Raw genomic sequence first — 23,051 nt, 5'->3', positions numbered from 1 at the left:
GATCGTGTTGTTTTCGAGACCGATATTAAAACGCTATAAAAAATCCTTTATTACTCTGAAAGTTAGTGGCCTAATCTTTATTTTGATTACAAAATCGGAATCAGCATGTCTGATTTACCTAGTAAATACGATAAAAGTTGTTCGTGGCAGTTATGGTTTAACTTAGGTGGTGACAAGCCTTCGTCGCTCTACACTTATTACTCTCACCCAGGGCTCAACTTCACCCCACCTGCTGATACTCCACAGTTAGAGTATTTGGATTACTTCCTTCCTACTGAGCAAGGTTGAAGTAATTTGTAGGAGCTTGCAGTAGCAGAATCTAACAAGCATTATGAGTATATACGTGCAAAGATTGGAGTTGTACAGCCACAGTGCACACTGCACACTGCACTTATGGAAAAGTGCTACAGTGGGGCGATGAAGGGCAATTATCGGACTGTGTCTGAACAAGGGTTTGTGAAAAGCTCAAAACAAAGTAATTTAACTTTACTAGAAAGCACCAAATCCAAAACCATCCAGTAAACATCAGCTCAGGCCATATGTTCATAAAATGCTGATATTGTCAACAATTGTTGAATTGTCAACAAAAAATACATGACTTTCGGACGTTTTTGGAAGATTTTTACCTGTGAAAGGGTTGAAAATGAATAATTCACCAACCAACTAGCAATAGCTTTTGAATTATAAAATGTTCCTTTTTCCGACTTGGGTTGTTGTTCGACGCTGACTCACTGCATTCCCTGCTCTGAAGATATCCTTCACCCGTGTGGCTATTCCTTCCAAAATATAATTGCAGGGTTAATATATATATATATAATAATTCCATACGATTAGGAAAGCGCACAGTTAGTCGTCGCATTTCAAAATTCTCATTTTTGTCATGCTAAAACTATGATAGGTTTATAAATTCATAAACCATCAAGTATATCTTATTCGTTTATTAATGAATTTCCATTGCTTCTTTCCACCAAGTCACTGGTTTTTTAGGTAGTCTATATTTAAGTGTATACTCGCATTTAGTTTTTTGTCTCTAGCTTTAGCTTATGTTTCATTAACTTTTATTATAGTAAACTTATGGGAATGACCACATCGAAACTACAACATTCAATCTTACACACAAACCAGATGTCGTTTAAGGTTCACCATTTGCATTCATCGATGGGTCTCTTGTAATACCCATTCATCGAGACTCCGAGATAGAATAAGCTTTCTTTGAATGATTGAATCTTCTTAGTTAGATACCTTTCCATCTATTGATTACGGTGAAAGCCCTGTATTTAATGGATGGAGGAACCGCCTTCATATCCTGGAGCTCAGTGAATGTGGATATCAGTTAGCATTTCTCAAAGCCATGAGCTACAGTACATGACCATTATTGTTTCTAATGTATGAATGTAAATTAGTTTCAATGCTTTCGTATTTGATCTTTGCTCTAAATGCATATAGCCTCTGTATCTAGCGTTCAATTTGACATTCCAGCTACAGACACTAGTCATAATCAATTTGTGTTGAACCCTACATGTAGTTTATGGTGGTTTGCTGAATGTCGCTCCAAAGGAGTAAACAGTTGACTACAGCTTTACCCATTTATATACATGTTTATAGGTATGTTATTACATATACCAGTAATATATACTAGTACGCTGGCGTTCCCATGCGCCGTGAGAGATCGTCATGTGTAATAACTATGGCAATTATTCTATATTGTGCAAAGGTGGTCGAGCAGTGCAGAAGGTAGCTTGCAAGGCTGGCAATCAGAATATCTAGGTTTGATTTCCGTGCGGCGCAATGTTTTGTCTTAACATTATTAGCGTGGCTTCGGGCGTATGTCCACGACTCTTACTATAGTAAAGATTGCTATAGTATATACATTATAGTATTCACATATATAGATTATATTCTTAGATAGATTAATATATTATTATACACTTAACAATGTGTTATACTATATATGTAGATAATATGCCTTTTCTCTGGGTTTCACTGCATCACATTAGGATGGATGCTGTTATTAGGCCGTTATAACTGATGGTGTCAAGGTTCTGAAGGAACTGAAGGCAGAGTATAAAAAAGCTACAGGAAAAGACTGGATGCCACAAAGTGCTGCAACGAATGTAAAAAAAGAGAAACAGCATTCTACACAGGCAAAGAAAGAAGTGAAAGTACGTACCTTAGCAATCAGCTGTGCATCCATTTATTGCACATGTACACATTGTGCACGCACATCAGCTCATTTGTCGTGACAGACATTGTGTATTTGTGCACGAGTGTATCACTCATTAGTCCATTGATTGTATGTACTAACTGGCCTCTCATTGTCTCCTCTGTTAAGGAAGCCAAGTCCACAGCTTCTTCAGACATGAAAAAGATGACTAGACTAGGAATGGAGGCTTCAAAAGATGAAAATCTTTCCGAATGGTATTCCCAGGTGATTGTTGTGTTTTATTGAACTGGTGCAGCATACAGGAATGGGTGAGAGCTGATTGGGAGCTGCGAATCTGTTGGTTTTCTGTAGACCATTAGCCAATAAGAGTAGGATTAGTCAAATTGGAATGGTGATTTGTTGAGTTACAACCATTGGTTTGGAACATAGATGGTTGGTACGATCGCAGCTGCTGGTTTGAGTGCACAGTGATTGTTTATATACCCTACGGTAGGTTGATTGTGTGATTGGATATGGCTAGTTGATGTTGATTAGTTGGTCAAGAGCTGAGCAATTGAATATGAGTTAATGATACTTCTGGCAAGTGTTGAATTGGGTGCATACAATCGTTGTATGAAAATTATGTTTAGTTGTTCTTGAAAACGGCATGTTATCGTGATATGATGAAATGGCTGATGCTGTTCAGGTGATTACTAAATCTGAGATGATAGAGTACCATGATGTTTCGGGCTGCTACATCCTTCGAGCCTGGTCCTATTCGGTCTGGGAAAAAATTACAGCCTTTTTCGATAGCGAGATTAAGAAGCTCGGTGTGGAGAACTGCTACTTCCCCATCTTCGTCTCACAGGCAGCCTTAGAAAAAGAGAAGGAGCACATTGCTGACTTTGCACCCGAGGTAGTTTTAATATATGTCCTGTTTTATTATGTGCTTTAAGTTATGACTTGTCCTTAATTGCTCGGGATGGTGCCTCATCACCATGTTTAGCCTCCTCTTTTTACGCTGTCAGTTCCAAAGCAACATATATGAAAATGTAATCAAGCGTTATTTTATAATTTGTTCAATTCTATTATTACGGCTTTTTTTATATGGTGACTTCACGCACATGTAATGTCTATGACAGGTAGCTTGGGTCACCAAGTCTGGTCAATCGGAACTTGCCGAGCCTATTGCTATCCGTCCTACTTCTGAAACCGTCATGTACCCAGCCTATGCCAAATGGATCCAATCTCACAGAGATCTACCACTCAAACTGAACCAGTGGAACAATGTGGTGGTGAGTAGCCAGCCCACCATAGTTTCAGTTAGTCTAGTCCACCATAGTTTCAGTTAGTCTAGTGAATGTCCGTAACTACCTGTAAGTTCTGCTACTTATCACTTATGCTCACTGGGTAGGAGAAAAGTACATATGCACACTTTCTACAAACAGACCGGAAACGCATTCTGATTTATTCATTCTTAAAAGAATGCTTTACAACATTAGTGGAAGTGCCACTCGTTCTGTCTATCCATTACTTAAAGATAATCATTTGATCGGTTTGGATTCCAATATCAACATGTTTGAGTTTTCATGCACTGCATGTTTAGTATGTTAACAATAGTAAAACGCTGAGACAAGGATAATTAATACTCTAACAGTTGATTGGTGAGGTGAGGTGAGCACTTGTCAATGACTATGTATGAAATGTGCTGACTATTTTTTTAAATTTATTAAATTTTCTTCACACTTGCTTTAAATTATTTGTTTATGGTGTTCTACTTGCCAGCGATGGGAGTTCAAGCACCCTCAACCATTTCTTCGTACCAGAGAGTTTTTATGGCAGGAGGGCCATTCGGCTTTTGCTGAAAAAGAGGAGGCAATGGAAGAGGTCCGAACAATATTAGAGCTTTATGCCAGTGTGAGTATTTCTGCTGATTGTCTAGTCAAATCGGAAGGTGAGATAAGCATTACATTTGTATGGTACTATGCAACTCTAAGGTAATTTAACTCTATGGTAATACAACTCCATGGTGATGCAACTCTGTAGTAATGCAATTTATGGTAATGCAACTCTATGGCTTTGCTACTTTATGGTAATGCAACTCCATGGTAATGCAACTTTATGGTAATGCAATTCTATGGTAATGCAACTCCATGGCATTGCAACTCCATGCTAATGCAACTCTATGCTAATGCAACTATGCAAATGCAACTTTGTGGTTATGTAACATGGTGGTATGCAACTCTATGGTAATGCAACTCTATGGCAATGCAACTCTATGGCAATGCAACTCCATGACAATGCAACTCCATGGCAATGCAACTCCATGCTGGTGCAGATTAATTGAATTGCAACTTCGTGGTAATGTTCTGTGGGAATATAGTAATTGTTTTGTTTGATGAAGAACAATCATTTTTTGCATTTCTTGATATTTGTCAATATATACCTGCTGGTCTGACTGGCCAGTTCATGGTGGTTCCACTTGTAGTTTCATCAACTCATGCATTTGACATGCTTATAAAAATGTAGCTGCAATTGGCCAGACGATGATATATGTAGAAGGGTTGTCTCCCCTTTGCCTAAACCTAGGGTGATAACTCATGATGAAATCATTTATGCAATGGCGACCTAACGTTCTCATTTATTTATTCTATAACACAGGTTTATGAGGAATACCTAGCAATCCCAGTTGTGAGAGGTAGAAAGACGGAGAAAGAGAAGTTTGCAGGTGGTGACTATACATATACTGTGGAAGCCTTCATTTCCGCCAGTGGCAGAGCTATTCAAGGTGATCGGAGTTGTCTTCTTTTACTATTACGACTTTTTCAATATTGGTCAGTGATAGAACTAGCACTTTGTAAATACTTGTTGCACCTGTCAAGGGTTGTTTATTATATTCTCACTTATTCATTGTCCGGTTAAGAGTTGGCCAAGTTAATCATTGTATGACTCACACTGACAACAGATCTTTATAATGACTGGTAATTATGCATATTTATTTTTACTGTCACACTAACACCACTTACAAGTGTATGTAACTAACATAGGAAATTGAACAACTTTTATATCAAAAATTATTTTCATATTCTGATTTATGTTATACCTAAATTTAGGTTTAAATTCCTTGGTATGCCTATTTCATGATGGTACAGACGGTTCCCTACTTACGAACATTCGAGTTACGAACAACCGGTACATACGAACAGGTCTGCGCGTATGTCCGCCGCTAATACCAACGGTATTAGCGGCGGAAATAGGTACTACTCAAAAGCACCACCCAGCATCCACCTTTCTCTACCCAGTTCGTTGCAGTGCATAAGTGTGTGAACGTATCTCCAGTGCGCAAAGAACTTTTTTATTTTTGCTGTACGTATTGTAAAGGAATTTGCCGGCCTTTACTTGGCACGATCTAGACTAATAAATAAAGAGAAGAGAGTGCGTGTAGTTTCATTCAGCTTTTTATTAGCGAAGGAAGTTTCACTAGCCGAGGAGCGTACGGCTATCTGCTCGGCTCAACTAAGTGAGCGCGCTCCTTTATATACAATAATATCAACCGTTCCGGCTAACGGCAAATGGTAAGAACACCGGCTAACTAGGTGAATAAATAGGACCGCTAGTGCGTTGGTATGACAACAATATAAGTGACGATAAGTGATAGTGTTATGACGGGATATCAGATACAACAATAGCATAACGTGTAAAACAACGATATAATAAAAGGACAACGCATACAAAAAATAAGACAACAACGATAAGTGATAGCATAACGATTAAAACGACAATATAATAAAAAGGACAAGACATACAATAAATAAGAAATGCAGTGTCATGGCCCGGCGTCTACCAAAGTATTATCTCCATTTTATTATATATTTTTTCAGTACAAACCAGTACAGGTTACTTATACAAGCCTTAAACTTACTTATATAAACCTTCAATATACTTATATAGGCCTTAAACATAAATTATAATACAAAATATAACACTGAAGCAACTTATGAACAAATTCACCTTACGAACAATCGTTTGGAACGTAACTCGTTCGTAGGTTGAGAACTGTCTGTATATTTAAACACTGCTCGCTACATGTTTCTGTTATTGGCTACATGATAGTTTATATAAGCATGGTATAGCATAGCTTTAAAACATCAACTATCAAGTCTATAAACAAATCTCTACTGCTCCTAAATATCTTGCAATTAATTTATTGGATATAACAACCAGATGTTTACGGTGCTGAATTCTCTTTAGATAACTCTGGTTGAAAACGTGTTACATTTGAGGGAATAGTGTAAAAATGCTTGTTGCTAATAAGCACAATTTATGATGCAGCTTCCTAACATTTATAAACAATAGATAGATATAATTTATTTCATGAAAGATGAATAGTTCAGTACACTTACAATAGAGTTAAAAATGTATTTCACCGTTTTTGTGTTTTTGATGCAGCTTGGATTTCATTCATCACAATGGCATTATGGTGTCAGTTATAGTTTAAAGTTGCGTCTCCTTCAGGTGCAACATCTCACCATCTTGGCCAGAACTTCTCAAAAATGTTCAACATAGTTTATGAGCATCCACAAACACAACAGCCAGAGTTTGTCTATCAAAACTCATGGGGAATCACCACAAGAACGATTGGTGTACTTGTTATGGTACACGGTGACAACAAAGGTCTTGTGCTGCCTCCAAAGGTTGCAGGTGTTCAGGTGTGATAACTAGGCTACCCTCACTCTTGGTTATTTTGGAAAGGAAACTAATAAATTTGATAAACCAGAACTTTGTTTAATTCAATTACGTTGCTTAGAGCATCAAAAACGTATATGTTGAAATATGTAGAGCATTTCATATGCTTTGTCCAGTTCTGATTTTGGTTGTATCAATTATCTTCAATCTCTCACACTGCCTTATCGCATACTTGCAACTAATCTTTAGATATGATATCTAATACATAATTGCTTGGGTGTGGTTGTTGAAGATTTTAGAAAACTATCTTCTAGAACTCATAATCTTTTTGCAAATAATCCAGCTCTGGTACAACAAAATTTTAGTTATAACTTTAGCTGTTGTCTCCATATTAACACACTCAAAGTGTTATATATAATAGGTGGTGGTGATTCCATGTGGTCTCACATCAAGTCTATCAGATGCTGAGAGAAATGCAGTGATGGATGACTGCAAGGCACTGGAAAGGACTCTGGTTGGTGAAGGCATTAGAGCCAAGGCAGACCTGAGGGATAACTACAGTCCTGGTTGGAAGTTCAACCACTGGGAACTGAAGGTATGAGTCATTGTGTGTCGGATGCAGTATCCAGGTGTAGCGTTCTTCTGCGTACTTTGTACGGAAGAGTGTATCAGGCTCTGGTAGTTTCTTTATCGGAGGCCTATAGGTTATCAGTGCCATTAAATATTGCATTGAGCCATTGTTTAACTTTATAAGCTGTACAATTGTATTCGCTGTACAATTGTATTTGCTGTACAATTGTATTCGCTGTACAATTGTATTCGCTGTACAATTGTATTCGCTGTACAATTGTATTCGCTGTACAGTTGTATTCGCTGTACACTTGTATTTGCTGTACACTTGTATTCGCTGTACAATTGTATTCGCTGTACAGTTGTATTCGCTGTACACTTGTATTTGCTGTACACTTGTATTTGGTGGACAATCAGATATTGGTTAGAAAATAACAAGATGTGATATAAGTTATATGGAAAAGGCTTTGCCTTAAACCATAACTGTCATGAACAACTTTTATCATATTTACTTGGTAAATCAGACACGCTGATTCCGATTTTGTACTCAAAATAAAGATTAGTCCACTAACCTTCAGAGTAATGAAGGCTTTTTTACAGCGTTTTAATATCGGTCTCGAAAACAACACGATCGGCATAACAAGCTCCGCCCATAAATACGCGACGTAACCTAGCTTTTTAGGAACATAAGTCACGTAGGGATGTTTAGACCGATTTAGAAAAATAGAGATGGGTGTTTTAAAATCCATTAATATCTAAATTCAGCTTTAAAAATAATATCAGTCTTTTCTGAAAGGTAGATAAGCTATTTAGCATTGCATATTTAAAAAAGTGCGACAACAACACTAGCTTGTGATAAAACCGTGCTTCTTGAGCTCATTTTTTTCGGCGTTCAGCCCATTTAAACGTAATGTAACAAGCTACGAGCAATTTTAAATAGTTTATATACCTTTCATAAAAAACTGAAATTATTTTCCAGGCTGGATTTAGATAATAATGGGTTTTAAGACACCCATCTCTATTAATCTAAATCGGACTAAACATTCCTAACTTCCGTTCCTGAAAAAGCTAGGTTTCGTCACATATTTATGGGCGGAGCTTGTAATGCCGATTGTGTTGTTTTCGAAATGGATATTGAAACGCTCTAAAAAAGCCTAAATGACTTTGAAGGTTGGTGGACTAATCTTTATTTTGAGTGCAAAATTGGAATCGGCGTGTCTGATTTACCTAGTAAATACGATAAAAGTTGTTCGTGACAGTTATGGTTTAAAGGTTGACTTGCAACAAAATTCACATTACAGTTATTTGGCATCAAAAGATTCGCCATATCTTACTCTGTTGTGTTGTAGGTGCCAAATATGTGGAAATGTGATTACAAGCTCTTAAAAGCTCAAAAACGAAAAGCCGCCTTAGATTGGAATCCGCTTATTTCTCTGACGTAGCCATGACAGTTAGGTTATTGTCTTGTCACATGATGTTCTCACATGAAATGAAAGGCCAATAAAAAGCTCAATAGAATTTTATTATAGCACTAGTTTATGACAAACACTTCGGGTTTTTACCGAAGACCTCGTATCAAATATAGATGCTCGCTACTTTACAGTTTTGTTTCGACTTGAATTAATCGTCAAGTTGTAATCTGATCATGTGACCCAATACTGCGAAAATAATTTTTGCAGCACTTTTCGATTATCACAGGTGACCAACAGGCTCGTCATGATTATCAGACAATGATATGTACTCTTTCGAGGTAAGGTTAAAAAATTAAAGGAATTTTTACGGTTAGTTATAAGATATCCGTGCTGACAGTGACAGCATTACAATGGCGATAAAACAGACACGTATTAACAATAGACATGATTTTATTGAATGCGTGAAGTATATTTGTGAAAATATTTCGACGAATAAGGTTGCATGAAAGTGTAAACAGAAACCATCTACAACAGCTATGCCATATTTGAGCCGTTTTGGAAAGAGAATCCAAACTACGGCGGTTTCGTGTGGCTGCGATTAAATGTTCGTTTTTGAGCTTTTAAGAGCTTGTAATCACATTCCCACATACTTTGCACCTACAACACAACAGAGTAAGACATGGTGAATCTTTTCATATCAAATAACTGCAATGTGAATTTTGTTGCAAGTCAACCTTTAAGAATACGAGGAGAACCCAATGTCTAATTGAAAAGCTACCAGTGAATGCTTTTGAATTGTGATTTTCTAGGACCCATTTCTAATCATGCTGCAAGCTAATAAGCTAATCACGCAAATAATAGTTGTCAATTTGTTCTCGTAGGGAGTGCCGATACGTATTGAACTGGGTCCCAGAGACATAAAACAGGGTACATTTGTTATTGCACGCCGAGATACGGGGGACAGAGTTGACTTTCAACGATCTGAGGTTGTCCAGAAATGTGAGGAGATGTTAGATATCATTCAGAAAAACCTTTACAACAAGTGAGTCTTTCTTGTTGCTTCTCAACCTTGACCTAGGCTTAGCATGCACAACATTGTTCTAATAGCTTTCCTTGTACGTGAGATATATTGACATCCCAGTCCAGATACCCTTAGCCAGATACCCTTAGCCAGAATTCTTTGGCTGAGAATTGGCCAAAAATTTTACAACATTGTATGCAATCTTTGCAGATTGCTACTTCTCTCAGGTAATGATAAATCATTTTGGTACAAAATTATTTAAACAAATAAATGGCTTTTGTACATGCTCAAATATGCTGCACGATTAAAACTGCTAATTTCTCCTTGCTGCTATTTTCTGTCAGACATATTTTGCAAATATGATTTCTTTATAATTGATATAACGTATGCTGGTCTTGGACATTTTTTTTAACAGTAGGCATGCTGTTTTTTTTCAGAGCTAAAGCTGATCTCGATTCTCATATTGTAAAAGCTGACAAATGGGAAGAGCTTTGTGCTGGACTTGACAACAAGTGCCTCCTTCTCTCGCCTTTCTGCGGAGAAATAAGCTGTGAGGATGCCATAAAGAAAGATAGCGCAAGGTAGGTAGACAACACAAAAGGCCAGTCTACTACCGATGTGGCAAAATGCATTGTTTCACATTTTGATGCTACTAAAATAATCATGGCAAATTTGAGTGATGTCTGTTTATTTTATGTTTAGTTTATTTAAATGGCATTTTGCTGGCATTGTTTCTAGAGAGATCGTGGTGGAAGAGGGTGCACCTGCCATGGGTGCCAAGGGGCTTTGCATACCATTTGAACAGCCAGCAGAGATCACATCAGGAATGGCATGCGTCTTTCCTAACTGCAAGAGAGCTCCACGTTACTACACTTTGTTTGGCAGAAGCTATTAGATAAAAATTATTAGCGTGGTTTTTTTTTCACTGAATCTTGGACTGCATATACTCAGATTTCATTAGCTACTTGTTTTGCTATTCGCACTACAATATGTTCTACAATATGCCTAACTTTCAATTACTTTGACATTTTTGTCATGATTAACACTATACTGAACTTCCTTTTCTGTCCAGTAATGTGAATTTATGGCATGACTATAATGTTATACAGAAAGAACATCGTTGTAATATTTACCAGCAAACATTTATTTGCTACTCTGAATTCGTTATCAATTGCAAGATTGGAATTGGAATACAATCATCTTGCCTATCATTTAAAGGTAGTAAAAACATATACTTCAGAGCATGATTGATATCGCATGAAGCAAGAGCATAATCGCAGCCTTATCACTACGTATGTACAATGATTACACACTCTTAGGTCAATATATTCGACTTGGAGATCATAAGTGTGTTATACTTTTGATTGCGTTAATTCAAGAATAATACGAGTTGAAGCTAAAATGGAATGTTTGGATTCGAATCGGTTAAATCAGTTTGTAGTTGTCTACTCGCAATTACAAATTGAGAATATGTAACAACTCCGATCCTCAAAATGGCAGAATTGTAGTACATGTAGCTACGTATTTCCTCACCGTACCTTAAATTTGGTTAGTATATGCATTAACCATATTAACAAGCCTGCCAACCCAAGAGTGGGGCAATGCTTGAGATCTGGGGTAATTGATGTATCAATGAGAGTATATATCAAATTGTAAAAATCTCACGCGTTTCCTACTCATTTTTATTTTTTTCTTTGGTGTGATTGCGTGAGTCTCACGCCCAAGGCATGAGAGTTGGCAGGCCTGCATATATAGCAAAAAAGTTCGGTACTACGCTTGTGCAGAACTATGACATTGTTTTGCAAAAACCTACTTTTTTGACATCGGCAAAATATATACATTGTAACTTGAAACTTACATTAATAACAAACTTCATAGCTTATTTTCGAGCTATATTTTGTAAGCACGTGTCACTCTGTATAAATACATGCTACAAATAAGGCGATTATGGGTTATAGCAGCAAATAATAAACAGGAGGCTTCCAAACTTCCGTTTTAAATACTAGTCCGAATCTATATCCAGCTTAAGCCGATCTATCCGATAGCGAATTGTTAGATTCCTACCACCGGATATCCTAATCGAGGCTATACATCAGCTTATGTTCTTTATTTTTTCTTCCAAAATTGTGTTGCATTATAACTTATTACTTACTATTCGAGACGAAATTGTTGTTGATTAGTTTAAAGTTATAGTATGCTTTGAAATGTCATCTGTAATTATGTTTAGTATATGTGATAAAAAGGAACGCATATGAAATGCGAACAGACATGAACACTCGGCAATGGTATGTCATTCGGAGTTCTGTATTGTGTCCCTGTTTAGCTTTATATATATTTCATAATTATTTATGTAACATATATTTTGTGTTTGTCGGTTTTTTAGTACATTGTGTATTGTAATGCATATTTAGCTCTGGCTAAATGTATCGAACTGTTTAGTATTAATGTCCAGGATTTTAATCAGTTAATGTTGCTCTCAGCGTGATAGGTGTCGAGTAATTCCATACTTTTCCCAAGGCAGTTGCGGATATTGATATTCCATGAGAAAAAATAATTCTTGTCTTTGCGTTAACGGTCCGATGTTTTTTTCTTGAGCATGCTTTTGAGTTTATGCTAGACTGAGATATCTAATAGAAGATCACCATAACATGATTCCCTAGCAATAGACAGTTTCTGTCAGTAGCTTATTTTACTTTTATATACGCATAATTCAATATAAATACTATATGGTATGTCTAGTTACGTGTACAGATTGCTGATGTACAACTGGTAGCTGTTATGCTGAACATTGATTTACACAGTTGATAAAAATATAAACTTGTATTATATGTACGGTAAAGTACAAAGCCCAAGTAGCATGCCTAGCTACATGTAAGTATAGGAATGTGAATGTTTAGGATTGCTGGTAAAGTATAGCAGCTCTTTAATTTTTATTGTAGTGCAAACCCTGACAATCTGTTTGATGTGTTTGTCACGCTGACATACTCGCCTACAAATAGCAAAGATGTACAGATAGACTCGATTACGCCTTCCGACTATGATGCTCAAGATATTCTTAATCAGATACCCATGTTTGCATATCCTTGTAAATATGACAGGTTTGTACTTTTGTTTTTAGACCGAGCTTTGTTATGTCATCAACCGCCTTTATTTTTCAAGTAAATTAGTGTGACAGCACCAAAGGATATGAACTTTGAAAAAATATATATATATACGATAGACAATTTATTTTTATTTTGATATAAATAATCGTAGTCTACTTTTTAATACTTCTGCGTGCTAGGGCATAAAGTTGTGGTTTCGGTTGATAACTAATAGTTATATAAGCATTACAAAGGATTTAAAGTCTGTTCTATGATGTGGTATATCATTACAGCCCATGGCCTATTATATGGCTATATTAGTATATTTTATTATATACAGTAGATGTTTTTACAACCTAAGTAATCCGTTCCAGAAACAATTGCATTATAGGGAATTTACGTTGTAAGAACAGTAAAATACGTGTCAATTGCCTAATCCATTCCTAGACCTTTCCAAACTCATCCCTTGGCCATGCAAAAAGGAAAAAGACTTAACTTAATTTATTTATACCGTAACTGTAGTATTATTGATTCGCATCGACAATTTCTTGCCTTTTTCTGATCAATCTCACTAGTTTTATAGACCATGATTGCGGGACTTTTACAATAAGTGGGGAGTGCACATCTTTAACGTTCATCTGCAACGATTTGCCAATTTTATCTAAACAGCCAAATCTATTCTTCAAAGTAAAACTAATTAGAAATATTTTATACATCTACAGTAAAGCAAAACAACAAAATATTTTTACCATAAAAAACGGTACTACCCATTTGTTGTCTATCTGTATACAGGGGTCAACATTAGGATAAAAGAGAATTTTCGACGATACTCCAACTCGCGGCATTCAAATTGGTAGACCGACAATGTAGCACCTGCATCAATCGATCGCCTTTCTATTTATGACGAATTGCGCAGCTACCTATTTTCTGTTTTGTCAACCCATCTGATGATCTATCATGACGAGCTAGAATGTTGCATATGTTGTATATATAATAGATATAATGCTATACACACGCCGTTTTTTCTTTTGTAAGTGTGGGGAGATAGATTAACATTCAAATCGATTTTGAAAACTCGCCCAACTTGACACTTTACTTTATATGGAACTTTTTACGAAGTATGAAGCCAAAACTTGACTTAAATTATTTATGTTATATGAAATTTACATTACAGGAAGTATACATTATAGGAGCGTCTACTGTATATTATAGGAGTGGTTATTGTATTTCTCAAAGTTTGAAATCTGTCCTTCGGTATGTCCAGTTATAGCTATTACCATTTTAGAATTAAAATTTCACATTCTGCTGGACTTGAACTCACAAAATTAGCGACCACAGTTTTGCATCCCAGTGTACTAACCACCAGACCAGCCAAGCCCTTGACCAAGCCCTTGCAAATCATTGCTCTTACTACATAACATATACAACCTTTTCCGTTTTCACACCCAAAATGACTTACTAATTGAAACTCTATAAACTCTTTTAGCTCTATGAAATGTGATGCCTTTTCGTTCTCGCCGTACTAGGGCTAATTTGTTTTCGGCAAAACAATATCAACAATAGATTCTCCCAAAATTAAAATTTGGCGATAGTTGTACATATTACGCACGAAATAGCAATTTTTTTGGGTTTTCTCAGTTTGTATTAATTGTATCATTACAAAATCATCTGTTTCGTAGTTTACATACTTGCTATTTATTTCACATCAACATTTATTTGCTCTCCTAATTTATTTCCGCTGCTCCGAAGACTTTATCCCAGCCATGCTACGTTTTCTTAATTCTGATAATAGCGCATTAATTGATAGGTATTTCCATGATAAATTGTGTGTTAATTGAAGTTCTATGAATTCTATTAACTCTACGAAACACAATGCTTTTTTCGTCTCTGCACTAAGGCTAATTTGTTTTCTGCAAAAAGGTAATAAGAATAATTTTTCTCGAAATTAAGATTTGGCGATTATATCTCAGTTCATTGTCATCCGTTATGGTAACAACGGTTTGCAAACAGATAAGTGATAAAAACTTTTAGTTAAAATTGTACTAAAATGCTAATGAAAACTTCTTTCAAGTATGTTTTTAGTAAGCTAAATTCATGTAAATTAGATTCAGCGTTTATGTTACACATCTGTCTTAAAGGTAAGAACTCTGTACAGAGTACATTGTAATGTTACATTTTTTTGCAGATCATAGCCACAAAATGCACTAAAGATGTTGTAGGTAACTAAAGTTACTAAGGTTAATATATTGTTATGTTACTATTTTTAATGATGATGATTTTTAACAGGCAGTGATTGCATTAGATCATTACTACGGGTTTCTCTACCACTCTATACGTCTATACGATATTTTCACCTTATGATGCCAACACTGAAACGAACTAAAATCATGTAATTGTATATTAAATAATTTTTCACTGTAATCATAGCTAAACAGACTATATTTAGCCATAACTTGCTAATGATTTCATATTTGAACACATTTACAGTTTTCTTTTTCCTCCTAATTTATTTCAACAAAACACTTATTCCATGATATGAAATTTGAAAGTTGGAGCTGTTTGAAAAAGCTTGAAAACCTTAACAGTTGTTTTCTTTTATCTCCTTCCTAAGTCATTTAAACTGCACAAAAATATTTTCTCACGAAATGAAGTTTAAAAGTTGAAATGGTAAATGTTGTATACGGTATGTTAAATGTAAATAAATTTTTTGTCCAAAGACCTTTTTATTACCCGGGCAACGCCGGGTAGCACAGCTAGTATATTATATAGCTAACACAGCATTTTACAAGTCAGCAAAGTCTTTGTTTGTAATTTTGTTTTGATTGAACTTGTTTTAAATATAATAAAAGCCATACATGCGAAATTGGCCAATTGTTAGTTGCATTAAAAATAAGAAAGCAGACCACGCTTCCGGTAAATGGGCTGATTAGTGTAGATTAGGCAGCAGTAAAATGTTTAGTTGATAGGATTGGAGAATACCATCATCTAAAATGCGGGTGGAAGTAGGCAAAACCACTGTAAAACCCTTATTTAAGTGTCACCTTTATTTGAACGCCTTCTCAAATAGAATGCCATTATAGAGAAGGATTGAAAAATACAGCGCCATGGTGCTCAAATAGAGGTTTTATGGTAAAGTAGATCTTTAGATATATTAACATATGAAGAGGTTATTACAATTTTGTGAAAAAGTGCCTCAACTTTTTAACATTTATAGCTTATCTCGCGTTTTAGCCGGTTGAAAAGAAATATAAGGCCTGCTTCTCTTGGGAATTAAAACTTGAGTCAACCTATTCTTATCTTGAGCTTTTATATTGCTACTCATTGTCTGGATACGTTACTAGTGCCACTGAGTCTGAGTGCTGGTAGTTACTCATTGTTTGGACACATTACTAGTGCCACTGAGTCTGAGTGCTGGTAGCTACTCATTGTCTGGACACGTTACTAGTGCCACTGAGTCTAAGTACTGGTAGTTACTCATTGTCTGGATACGTTACTAGTGCCACTGAGTCTGAGTACTGGTAGTTACTCATTGTCTGGATACGTTACTAGTGCCACTGAGTCTGAGTGCTGGTAGTTACTCATTGTCTGGATACGTTACTAGTGCCACTGAGTCTGAGTGCTGGTAGCTACTCATTGTCTGGATACGTTACTAGTGCCACTGAGTCTAAGTGCTGGTAGCTACTCATTGTCTGGACACGTTACTAGTGCCACTGAGTCTGAAAGGTATAAGATCAGAGGAAGAAATAATGACATCAATGCTGCACCCAGCTGTCATGTCATGTATGCAGCTTCTGAGCTTTAAAATATGTTACAATTTAAATGTTTTATATTCAGTCTTTTGCCGGAATAAGTCTCTGATGACCAGCCATCAGGTTTGAAATACACCACAACTTGTGTTGAGCTCAACAACTTTCTACAATGTTTTTATGCCTCGCTGAAAGGAAACTGCTGTAATGTGCTAATAAGATATTTTTTGCTAGGTTACAAATATGATTACCTTAAACCTTATAGTTATTAGATTATAGAGATAACCCCTATTTATCTCCTAGAGTTATCTGCTGCCTGCCACTGAATTTATGCACTGCATCGATTTTCTTTGCTTTCTCTAAATGTGTAATCTATAAAAGAATAAAACGGTTGACTATTTATTAATCAATAGACCAAGGTTAAATAGAGTAGCTAACCCATCCTTAGTGTGGCACCGTTTATTAGGCTCATGAGAGTTTATTAGGCTCATGAGAGTTTATTAGGCTCATGAGAGGTCTTGTTTTGAATGTTTAAAGTTTGTACTGTTGTTTTGCATGACAAGTGTTCAGTCATGCAATGATTGTCTATTTACAACTGTAGTGTCACGCAAAGTTTATTAATGGTCTCAAGAAAATAAACATCGATATAGTCATTACACATTAGTTGTGTATATTCGACAATGTTTCACTTGTATCTGTTACCAACAGCTATAACTCGTCATACATCAAGCTACCCGGTTATGACTGCTCACCAACACTACAGGCTCAGGCATGGCTGCTCAGCCTATTAAATTGCATCGATAGTCTGTAGATAGAAAGAAAAAACCATTAATTTTCATGAAGCGTTTCCTTCTGTAACCATTCTACATCATGTCTGACATTTCTGGGAAACGTTTTGGACTTTGAAATGAGCGTTGAGGAACTATATGTATGCGGCAAAGTTGTCAATAGATTATATCGCTCAATACAATTGGCTGTATGATTCATCAATTACAGATTATGCTAAGCCGCTGCATATGATGTGCTGCCTTTGTATGTCTGATGGATTATCCTTTTGCTTGATTTGAATCAATATCCGATATAATATTGTCAATAAAGCTTTACTCATAATTATCACTCTCTGGCCAATCATTTATTTCCTGTGAGGAAATGTTGAGTGTGAATAAATAGAATGGCACCCTTTTTGATTCTGAGCCGCGGTAACTGTTTGTTGGCATTTTTCACATACCAAATAGATGTAGTCAATCGAGATGATTGTGTAGCCAAATCCACAGACTTCCAACTTTTACCGAAGACCAATGATCATAGTTACATGATTCCAAGCATTTTTCTTTGTTATACCTGAATAGTAAAAGGTCTGTCTTCTACACCAAGTCATATTTATGGTGACAAGCAAACGTGGATTCATGAAACACAAAGAATTATGGATATAGTTGTGCGCATTGGTTATTGTGCATGCAAAGTGTTTGGTAAAACATCTCTAATTATTTTTTCATCTGTTAGTTTGTGCTGTTGCGCTGCTGTGAATACTGATATGGTATAAATGTCTCATAGTTCAAGTCTCCAAAAGAAGAATCAGTATCGAAAAAAAACGTTTGTAAATTTTCGTTTCTCTTTAGACAAAGAGTTCGGATCATACTACTCACTTGTGCTTCGCGTACTAGTCACAATGTTATGAAGTTTATCTAAGAACCTAAGGCTTTTATTGAACATTGCACTACCATCATTCTGGCTACACTCATATTATTATGGTCAAGTGCCGTTTTATGAAAAAGTGCGAGCATGGAACTTGGTCCCTAGTTGTTAATTCTGTCAAAAAAAAATCACAGTGAGAATTATATGAAGTCTCCTGCTAGTCAGGCAGTATCTAACTTTTTATCAAACAGGAGGCGGGTAACTCCTTGTAAGTGGTTACTATAATTGTTGTTGCTATTTTATTATAACTACTTATTTTAGAATTTATCTTTCTTGACTTGTTTGCAAGTTTTAACTTTCATATATGAAGTGATTAGGCTGCATCAAAACGAGTTTGATAAATTTTTTGCATCAATCACTGCATTCGCTGTCTTTTTTAGCCTTGGTGTCGAGCACTACACATTTGTTTTGACTGATGTGGAGGCCAAGTTCCTTTATGGATTCTGTAGGTTTTCACATGATCAGCACCAAATCATATGTCTTCTCAGGTAATTCTACTGAGCCTGTGCTCGCACAGTTGGTGTCGAGCTTGTGCCTGTTTCTCAAGCCTGAATTCGTGAAAATATAGCACTTCATTTGACCTGTGAAGTACTTCATTTGACCTTTGATAACATTGCTCTAAATTGACACTTTATTTCAATATATTGTTCCTGCCTATGTAAGAGGAAGTTCACTGACGGAATATATTTTGAAAGGGTCGCATAACTTAATAATTTTTCGCTGTACAGTTTTTTCAAATATTTTTAAATTATATGTGGTAGTTCTGTAATACAAAGAATAAGCATTAGAACTGTTTGGGTCAAACTAAGAAATACAGAAGCTTTTTAAAGTTAACCTTAAAATAATAAGTCTTATCATTTAGCTTGACAGTTACTAATGTTTTGCTTTTTACACTCTATGGTGGGTAGTACGATGCTTAATATGTTAACTAGTGTCTGTCACTACTAACAGGTCATTCCTATCATATGACTAGTTGTTCACTAGTTGTTAGTGTAATAGCTGCGTTGCTCTGATCTTTTGCAGTCGTCTCCCGTGGTTTGATGTCTTCTATTTCTTGCTGAACAAGATCTCTGAGATTTCATCTAGTCAGGACAGGCAGCTACAGAAGCTGCTGACAGCGGTTCATGGCACAAAAGTGCCTGCTGCCAGGGAACATTGCGTTATATTGGAAGGCACTCCTTTGGTGAGTCTTAAACCCATTATGCTTGTTCTTTCTATTTTCAATTCAAATGCTCTTGTTATTATCTCTCATTCAGCTTAGCTTACCTACTGCCAGAGGTTTTGATACTCTGCACCCTCGGATTATCTCTCATTCAGCTTAGCTTACCTACTGCCAGAGGTTTTCATACTCTGCACCCTCGGATTATCTCTCATTCAGCTTAGCTTACCTACTGCCAGAGGTTTTCATACTGTGCACCCTCGGATTATCTCTCATTCAGCTTAGCTTACCTACTGCCAGAGGTTTTGATACTCTGCACCCTCGGATTATCACTCATTCAGCTTAGCTTACCTACTGCCAGAGGTTTTCATACTGTGCACCCTCGGATTATCTCTCATTCAGCTTAGCTTACCTACTGCCAGAGGTTTTCATACTGTGCACCCTCGGATTATCACTCATTCAGCTTAGCTTACCTACTGCCAGAGGTTTTCATACTGTGCACCCTCGGATTATCACTCATTCAGCTTAGCTTACCTACTGCCAGAGGTTTTCATACTGTGCACCCTCGGATTATCTCTCATTCAGCTTAGCTTACCTACTGCCAGAGGTTTTCATACTGTGCACCCTCGGATTATCACGTCTCTGTTTTATGGTTTTTTTTGCCTTACGATGGGGAACACGATGTGTTTCGTTCCCTACATACAGTTTTTTTTGTCATACGACATCAACAAAAAGCGTCTCTTGAAATTAAAATTTGGCGGTCGGTGTGCTGAATACGTCGGAATAACTAAGATGCCGATATGTTATTCCCCAAAATCTCTCCCACAACGCCTGAAAAAGATACGATGCTCGCTCTAGCTCAGTTCAGCATTATTCGTAATATGTTATAGTAAAAACGAAACAGGAAACAGGTAATACAGATTAAGATGTTGACATAATTGAAGTTTAGTTCAGTAAAATACATACTAAAAATTAGTTTTAAGTGTGTAAGCTAATTTCATTTAGGTTACCAGTACATGTATATTCAAAGTTGCTGTTATGTCTGTCTCGAAGGTAAAAGCTCCACACGGAACATGCTGTACATAGTAATGTTACATTTTATTGCAGATCATAACCACTAAATACACTAAAGTTACTAAAGGTCACTATAGTTACTAAGGATAATATACTATTTTGTTATCATTTTTTTCATCTGTATGGTACAGATATAAAATTTTGATGTTTTTACCAAGGGGTGTTTGTTTTAGATATTACTGTTGGTTTCTATAACCTCTATTCAACATTTTCGCTTTAGGGTGCCAACACCAGAACGAATTAAACCATAATTGCCACGAACAGCTTTCATCGTTTTTTTAGGTAAATCAGACATGCTGATTCCGATTTTGTACTCTAAAGATTGGTCCACTAACTTTCAAAGTCTTGAAGGCTTTTTACAGCGTTTTAATATCGGTCTTGTAAACGACACAATCAAATACAACAAGCTTTGCCCATAAATATGTTATGTAGCCTAGCTTTTTAGGGACAGAAATTGGGGATGTTTAGTCCGATTTACCATGATAGAGATGGGTGTGTTAAAACCGATTATTATCTAAATTCAGCCTGTAAAATAATCTCAGTCCTTAATGAAAGGTAGATAAACTATTTAACATTGCTTGTAGCTTGTTACAGGATGTTTAATAGGCTGAACGTAGAGAAAAATAAGCTCAAAAAAGCGCGATTTTAGCACAAGCTATTGTTGTTATCACGCTTTTTTGAGCTCAGTTTTTTCGGAGTTCAGTCTATTAAACATCCTGTAACATCCTACGAGCAATGTTAAATAGCTTAGATAAGCTATTTAACAGTTCATTCAATGAAATTACCTTTCATTAAGGGCTGAGATTATTTTACATGCTGAATTTAGATAATAATGAGTCTTAAGAAGAAGAATTGCAGAAGAATTCAGGTCAGAAAACATGAATTCTTGTTCTTACAAGATATTCTTACAATTCTTACAAGGTATTGAATACCTTGTTACATGGTACTGAATACCTTGTAAAGTACAAGGTTGTTCAATACCTTTTACTTTACAAGGCATTGAACAATCAGAAGAAACTGAAATTAGTCAATACAATCTGAACAATCCAAACGCAACTGGCCAAGCAGATAGAGCTGAATATTTTTTGTTTTAATTATGGTTTCTGCATTTATTGTAAACATTGCTTGTTTATGTCACTTGTTGTTGAAAATATATTTGTAACATTTGAAACTAGCATACCAATTGATAGCATCACATCCCATTATCTGAACTCAGCTTTTGGTGAATACTCATAATTCATCTTCTATTGTTCATAGAGAGCCAATTTCTACTGCAAACTAGCAAATATCGATGGCTACAATTAACTTTTATCTAACAACTAAAAATTATAGCTTCAATAAATTGCAGAATAGGCTAAAATCTTCATAGGTTTGCGAGCAATAGAGTTCAACTTTTATAATATTTCTCAGCTTTCTAATGCATGTTTACATTGAACCTACTACAAGGTAAGTTATAGCAGCTTTCTTGCAGGCAAAGTTCCAAGATATTGATTCTCTATTAACTCTTTTTTAAACTTAAACCATAACTGTCAATACAACTTTTACTGTATTTACTAGGTAAATCAGACACGCTGATTCTGATTTTGTACTCAAAATAAAGATTGGTCCACTAACTTTCAGAGTATTGAAGGCTTTTTTACAGCATTTTAATATCGGTCTCGAAAACAACACGATCTGCACAACAAGCTCCGCCCATAAATACATGCCGCAACCTAGCTTTTTAGGAACAGAAGTTGGGAATGTTCAGACCGATCTAGAATAATGGAGATGGGTGTTTTAAAATCCATTATTATATAAATCCAGTCTTAAAAATAATCTCAGTCTTTTCTGAAAGGTAAATAAGCTATTTAACATTGCATATTTAAAAATGAGCTCAAAAAAGCACGATAACAACGCTAGCTTGTGATAAAATCGCGCTGTTTTGAGCTCATTTTTCTCGGCGTTCAGCCTATTTAAACATCATGTAACAAGCTATGAGCAATTTTAAATAGTTTATATACCTTTCATAAAAGACTGATATTATTTTACAGGCTGGATTTAGTTAATAATGGGTTTTAAGACACCCATCTCTATAATTCTAGATCGGACTAAACATCCCCAATTTCCGTCTGTAAAAAGCTAGCATACGTTACAGATTTGTGGGCAAAGCTTGTTGTATTTGATTGTGTCGTTTGCGAGACCGATATTGAAACGCTGTAAAAAGCTTTCATGACTTTGAAAGTTAATGGACCAGTCTTTATTTTGAGTACAAAATCGGAAACAGCGTGCCCGATTTACCTACAAAAAACGATGAAAGCTGTTTATGGCAGTTATGGTTTAATGTCATATGGCGGTGGTCCACAGTAATTTTGTTAAAGCATGACAATTAGCATCTACTTTCTGTAGCAAACATCCCACTTGGCTCGCTGTAGTTGGTAGATTTAACCGTGGTCTCAAGTATAAATCATTCAAATCTTTTGAGA

At 36.0% G+C, this 23,051-nt stretch overlaps 2 protein-coding genes across 5 annotated transcripts in view; both read left to right on the top strand.

Annotated features, from left to right (window-relative positions):
- The window catches only part of LOC137400143 (bifunctional glutamate/proline--tRNA ligase-like), a 46,853-nt gene extending 35,789 nt beyond the window's left edge, over positions 1-11,064 (top strand). The window contains exons 19-29 of the mRNA XM_068086459.1: positions 2,016-2,162; positions 2,333-2,428; positions 2,850-3,059; positions 3,286-3,438; positions 3,929-4,060; positions 4,805-4,931; positions 6,659-6,852; positions 7,251-7,424; positions 9,693-9,853; positions 10,270-10,413; positions 10,571-11,064. Coding sequence (XP_067942560.1) covers positions 2,016-2,162; positions 2,333-2,428; positions 2,850-3,059; positions 3,286-3,438; positions 3,929-4,060; positions 4,805-4,931; positions 6,659-6,852; positions 7,251-7,424; positions 9,693-9,853; positions 10,270-10,413; positions 10,571-10,727 — 1,695 coding nt within the window. The 3' untranslated portion in view covers positions 10,728-11,064. The remainder of the gene's footprint in view (positions 1-2,015; positions 2,163-2,332; positions 2,429-2,849; positions 3,060-3,285; positions 3,439-3,928; positions 4,061-4,804; positions 4,932-6,658; positions 6,853-7,250; positions 7,425-9,692; positions 9,854-10,269; positions 10,414-10,570) is intronic.
- An 859-nt stretch (positions 11,065-11,923) lies between these two features.
- LOC137399448 (DENN domain-containing protein 1A-like) overlaps positions 11,924-23,051 on the top strand; it is a 47,442-nt gene continuing 36,314 nt past the window's right edge. For all 4 annotated transcript variants that reach the window (XM_068085569.1, XM_068085568.1, XM_068085567.1 and 1 more), the window contains exons 1-4: positions 11,924-12,117; positions 12,772-12,930; positions 18,737-18,844; positions 19,380-19,539. In XM_068085569.1, coding sequence (XP_067941670.1) covers positions 12,089-12,117; positions 12,772-12,930; positions 18,737-18,844; positions 19,380-19,539 — 456 coding nt within the window. In that variant the 5' untranslated portion in view covers positions 11,924-12,088. The remainder of the gene's footprint in view (positions 12,118-12,771; positions 12,931-18,736; positions 18,845-19,379; positions 19,540-23,051) is intronic.

This window comes from Watersipora subatra, chromosome 7 (assembly GCF_963576615.1).
Source record: "Watersipora subatra chromosome 7, tzWatSuba1.1, whole genome shotgun sequence".
NCBI lineage: Eukaryota > Metazoa > Bryozoa > Gymnolaemata > Cheilostomatida > Watersiporidae > Watersipora > Watersipora subatra.
Note: the sequence above shows the minus strand (reverse complement) of the source record. Positions and strands in the feature narration are given on the sequence as shown.